The sequence below is a fragment of the Bison bison genome, unplaced genomic scaffold (assembly GCF_000754665.1).
Source record: "Bison bison bison isolate TAMUID 2011002044 unplaced genomic scaffold, Bison_UMD1.0 scf7180017864135, whole genome shotgun sequence".
NCBI lineage: Eukaryota > Metazoa > Chordata > Mammalia > Artiodactyla > Bovidae > Bison > Bison bison.
In genome coordinates, this window is record NW_011494707.1 from 1,956,554 (window position 1) to 1,962,391 (window position 5,838).

A 5,838-nucleotide genomic window follows, 5' to 3' on the forward strand; every position below is an offset into this window, starting at 1 on the left:
TATATTTTTGCAGCCAGAAATGGACATAGAAACTACTCCCCACCTGCTCTTGTTTCAAGGGTTCCTCCAACACCTTTAAATAAGTGACTCCTCTCCTCTAAACCCCATGGTTCTGCCCTCCTGTCTCCCACGATCATACCATCTGCAGAGTAAACACAGAACACTGCAGACCCAGGTAACAGCTGAGCATTCCGAGGAGAGGGCGGGGCCTCTGAATGTCTTCCTTGCACGAAGGAATGCCAGCATTGCTCTGAGGGACAGAGAAACTGCCCTCTGTTACCACTGGCAAGTCACAGAACTGATGAAAGAGTTTACGTATTTTTCAGAAGGTGCATGTCCTTGTACACTTTACTACTGATTTCCCATAATCTTTTTTTTTTTTTTTAATAATTTTATTTATTTATTAGCTGTGCTGGGTCTTTTGTTACTGCATGTGCTTTTCTCTAGTTGTGGGGAGCAGGGGTCACTCTTTAGTTGCCTTGTGTGGGATTCTCACCATGTGGCTTCTCTTATTGTGGAGCACGGGCTCTAGGGCACTGGTCTGCAGTAATTGCGGCTCACAGGCTCTAGAGCAGAGGCTCAACAGATGTGGCTCAGGGGCTAAGCTGCTCTAAAGCTCCTGGACCCGGGACTGAACCCCTGTCTCCTGAATTGGCAGGCAGATTTCTTTACCCGTGGGCCACAAGGGAAGCCCCTGATTTTCCATAATCTTAACCCCTATATGCAAAGTTCTTAGCCTAACAAAAAGGGAGGTGTCTTACAATTGCTGGTGCAGTGCCTGAATATATCTGTAGGGGGCAGTAACAATATTTGAGTGGTACCCTATTTCAGATGTAGGCAAACATGCTAAGAAGGTAGGAGAAGACCTTCTGGTTTTTGTTTGTTTGTTTTTGTTAGGAGCAATGGCAATAACATCCAAACCATGTGAAACAGAGTGCTGCCCATAGGTCTTGAAAAACAAACTTTAAACATAGTTCTGTAGCCTTTATTTTGCTACCTGAGCTATTTTTATAACATTGCATTTGGGAAAATATTTTACGCAGTGTCTCACACAGAGAAGAGGTCCCTGTGGTTGAATGCTGAGAGCACTGTCACTACATATGTTGCCAAGCTTCCCTTGGATGGTTCTGGATCACATGGTTAATTCCTTATGTTATTGTGACAAGCAGTTTTCTTTCTTTCTTTGGGAGCCTCTACTCTCTGAATACCATTTCTGGGATTAATAGTAATTGTTGCCTTGCGGCTTAAAGACTTCCCATAAACTGACTCAGAAAAGGTGTCATAAGACTGTAGGAATGCTCACAGTTTTTTAATGCACTTCACATACTTATTGTGAGAGGCGTTTCCACAAAGAAAATGACAAAGAAATGCAAGATCTTGACCAGCGTTAGTCTAGTTTCCCTATTCCCCAGGGAAGGAGGCATTCTTCACCTCTTTACAGAGAGGGGGCCTGGAGCCAGGCTCAGCTAGAAACCCAAGTCTTGGAGTCTCCCCATGGTGAGAGCAATCTGGTGGTACTGGTGCTGTGGAAAGATGCCAGGGTCCTTGCCTTCTGGGCATGGCAGATGTCATCAGGAGTTGGGTCAGATAACAGCAAGTGCCACTTGGGGGCACCCACCATGTGCTGGAAACATGCCAGCATGGAAGGGCTTAGGGACAACTCCCCAGGGGATCTTCCCGACCCAGGGATCAAACCCTCATCTCCCGTGTTGGCAGGCAGTTTCTTTACCACTAGCACCACCTCACTCCTGCCTTAATTCTTAAGCTTCTAATCATCCCAGGCTTCTTTCCTTTTTGGGACGGGTGAGGCCCCACTGACCTGGTCAAGTCCTCGATGTCCACCAGCATGGCGTCCTGCTCCGTGTGCAGCTCATCTCGGATAAGGAGCAGCTGGACCAGCTCTTCATTCAAGCCTGGGGCAAAGGAAGGAGAGCAATAGAAATAGATAAAGCTGCAACAAAGTCAGGATATGAAACTACGTATGGACCATTGTATGTGTACCATATACACACACACATATATACAAACAGCTAAACACAGGAAGAAAGTATTTTTGCTGAAATGTTAGGGTTCTCATTAGTTTCTCAGAAGCTCAGGAGAAGTCACCCATTGAGAGCACTGGTTTGCCTACTTACAGAAGTGTTGGAAGAAAAGGAGTATGAAGTAAATCCAGTTACACTCACATTAAAGTGGGAAAAGAAGTGGTTAGCTGTTAGGAAAGTAGCTCGTTAGAAGAAGCAGGGTTTTATTTTGAAGATACGTGAGTGTAAAAGTCTGGGGCATGTTGAGTTTTCCACTGTTCATCTTCAGGGGGTTCCAGCCACACTGAGAGCTGGAGGGGCCGCCACACCTGACGGGCACCACATAAGATGCCCAGCTGGAGAGGGAGGGGCCCGAGGATGCTCCAAGGTTACCTGGGGCCACGAGGAGGAGCAGCTCAACAAGCAGGCTGTTCAAAGAAAGAGTAATATCTAAAGATGTGGGAGAATGAAATACGAAGGACCTGAAGAAATAACCCCTGGTCTCCAGACAACAGGTGCTGAGGAAAAGACTCCTTAGGATTTATACTGGGAATAAAATAGATGGAAACATGGCTAGTCTTCCTGAAATCTGTGCACTGGGTTAATCTGGCTTCTGCCATTGGAAAATATAAACAAGCCCGGGGCTGCTTCTTGCTTTTTCCCCTCATACTGACTTAGAACAAAAGCTTCTGGGTCTGAACACATGCACATGTGGGGAGAGCATTCATTTGGCAAGAGCTCTAGGCCCAGCAACAAAAGAAAGGAAGAGGGTACTCAGCAAGGTCCTCCTTGAAAATGCTGGATTCAGACCTGAAATGATGCATTTACCTGCCTTTAGTTCAGATTTGTTTCCAATTTTAAAAAGGAGGAAAAAAAATCATACAAAGAAATCTAAAACTTCCTATACTCCTGAAAAGGACTAGCTGGCAATGTTATTATTTAAAAGTCTAAGGAAGATATTTCGATGGTAAGAGATCAGAAAGCCTTTTAAATCCTTGAAAGAAAAATACTCCTAGTAATTTATGCTCAATGAAAATGAAAATGTAGTAGAACTTCAAAAAAAATCCTATGAATCTATGGTTTCCTAATTAAAATGTGAATCTTTTCTTTTGATTTTAAAATACTGAAGGTATTGGGTTAAGAAGTTAAGACTCTGTGCTTGCACTGCTGTGGCTGTGAGTGATCCCTTGGGGAACTAAGATCCCTCATGCTGCCTGGTGTGATTGCCCCACCTCCCCAAAATACTGAAGGTATTAAATTGCCACTGCGCATTTTATTTTTCTAGTGAGTTCTTAGGGCAGCTTTCTATACTGGCATAGTGCATGGGAATGTCTTTTCTATTATGAAGTTTAAAATTTTTTATTATGGACATTTTCAAAGTGATACAAAAGCAAAGAGACTTGTTTAATGAATCCCCTTGCCCTATGCATCCAATCAGCTTCAAAAATAATCAACTCCTGGCCAGTTGTAACTGACCTTTCTCCCCTTCTCCAGTGAGGTCATTTTAAAGTGAGTTTCAGACATCCTATTGTTTCATACATAAATGCTTCAGTATGCATCTCTAAAGACAGGGCTTTTTAAAAAAATTAACATAACCATAATGCCTTTATTGTACCTGAATAAGTCAATACATCTTTAATAAAACATTTAGTCAGTGTTCAAATTTCCCCACTTGGTTCCCAAATGCTTTTTTATAGTTGGTTTGCATTGGGTTGGCATGTCTTTTAGGTGGTTTTAATCTATCAGCAATGGACTTTATGGACTCATATGTTTCAAGGCTGGAGTGCTCGAGAGTTCATCTGGACTCAGCAAGATGCCCCAGTGATTGAGCTCTCTCTGTTACTGGCCCAGCACGTGCCCTTCTCTGCACAACCAGCTGAGTGAATGCCACTCACTCACCACAACTCCCAGCACATTTCCGGTAGAGGTCCTTCTTTACTCTGGGGGTAAAAGGCCCACTCCTTCTCACCCTATAATTTTCACCTATCAGTCCTATACACTTTCCACCTGAAGTCCCACAACATAAGCTGTTTTGGATCTGATGAGCTAAAATAAATGTACATACAAATACAGCTGAGCATATAATTGTATTCGTATAATACATATACAAATATATATAAATATAATAAAAGACCTGGACCTACTAAATTGTATTCTACAAACAGGTGTTGTAAGCCAACTATATGCCAGGCACTGTGCTAAAAGCTGGGGATTTCAGATGAATAAAAAGGACCCTTAATCTCTGTGAATCTTGAAAAAGTCTTAAAGTTTCTCAACATTTTATAGTCACAAATCAAAGGAAAAAAGAGAGCGTCGATTCTCTTCCTTTCCTTGCAAGGGCAAAGAGGGCCCCAAGGAAACGTGATATCCCATGATATTTAACAATCATATCCCATTTGCCAGAGTGTCTCACACTTACTTTCTATCTGGGAATGGAGATCATTGACTATCACTTGTAGCTGCCCAAGAGTCATGTCTCTCAGGTCAGTGGGCTTTAAACTTCTTTTCATCAAGCATTCACTTATATGAGGCAAGTGTGGCAGCTGAAGACACAAAGGGAAGAAACAGATGAGAGCAGAGCAGTAAGCACACTGAATACAGGACCGAGTTTTCTCCTAAAAAACCCACCTTCATTCACCCACTTCAGGGTCCTCACTGAAAAGCTTTCCCTGTCTGACTTTTCCAATGCAAGGCCCTCCATTCACACATCACACATTCTCAAATGTTATCAGCATCATAATGGGACACTACTCAAATCAAATGCCTTTGGACTGGTCTACAACTTAGAGTCAATAATTAGATCCACAAATGAATTACCAGGGAGCTCAAGCAGTATCAGTTACATAGATTAAATTATTATGATCCATTATTTATTAATTTATAGCATGCTACAAGCACTGTGCCAAGTGCTTTGAACACTTTTTCCACTGAACTCTCACAATCATGCTCTGACACAGGTGTTATTATTATCCCCATTTTGCAGATGAGAAAACTGAGACTTGCCCAGAGCCCCACAGTAGATGGATGGCAGGGCTCGTCTTAAGCTCCAAAGGTCAGGACCTTTGTCCACTCTATCATACTGTCTTCACTAAACAGTAGGAACAAAGAGTTAAAGCAATAGTGAGTTTGCCACAGCAATGGGTTCTTAAACTGAGACTGCTTTAAAGGAATTAAAATATTCTCACAACAGCTAATACTGCCCCAAAAACAGAGTAGATATGAATGGGGAGCAAAGTTTACGTTTGTGAAATCTGTAGCTTATGCATCCTTCTGTGATACAGTAGGAAGGAAAAAGAAACAGACTTCAATATTTCTCAATGATGTTTTACACAGTGCCTTCTAGAAACCCAAGTTTGCATAACTCTGGGAAAGGACTGAGACAGCCTCAACCTTTTGCAGCCAACACTCCCCAGCCAACCACGGCATGCAAGCCCCCAGTCAGTTGCGTTTCAGCGCTCGCTGCTTACGAGATCAGCGACGGGAGACTTTTTCCTGTTCTGTTTTTCCACTTCTACTTGCATTTTGGCCATTGGTTTGGCCATGGCAAGGGCCATTTTGGCTTCGGCTTGCAATTTCTTTTGCCTTGTGAGGAAATCCATGTCATCCAGGGATTCGGATTCTTCTTCAGTAGTGTCTCTATCTGAATAGGAAGAGCTCTGTTTGCTCTGCGAAGGGAAAAAAAAGCAGCACCTGAGCTTTGTGTGCTGGGTACCACCTTTGGAGATGGACTATAGCCTTCCCTGAGCCCTCTCTCACAGCGGCCAAGAGTCCGCTCCATCAACACAACTCAACTCTTGATTTGATCTGTACTAATCAC

The 5,838-nt window shown here is 43.0% G+C and overlaps 1 protein-coding gene across 2 annotated transcripts in view; it reads right to left on the reverse strand.

Moving 5' to 3' along the window:
- SCHIP1 (schwannomin interacting protein 1) overlaps window positions 1–5,838 on the reverse strand; it is a 62,962-nt gene that overhangs the window by 3,598 nt on the left and 53,526 nt on the right. For both annotated transcript variants that reach the window (XM_010839850.1, XM_010839849.1), the window contains exons 4-6: window positions 5,489–5,686; window positions 4,441–4,564; window positions 1,820–1,913 (exon numbers count right to left, since the gene is read on the reverse strand). In XM_010839850.1, coding sequence (XP_010838152.1) covers window positions 1,820–1,913; window positions 4,441–4,564; window positions 5,489–5,686 — 416 coding nt within the window. The remainder of the gene's footprint in view (window positions 1–1,819; window positions 1,914–4,440; window positions 4,565–5,488; window positions 5,687–5,838) is intronic.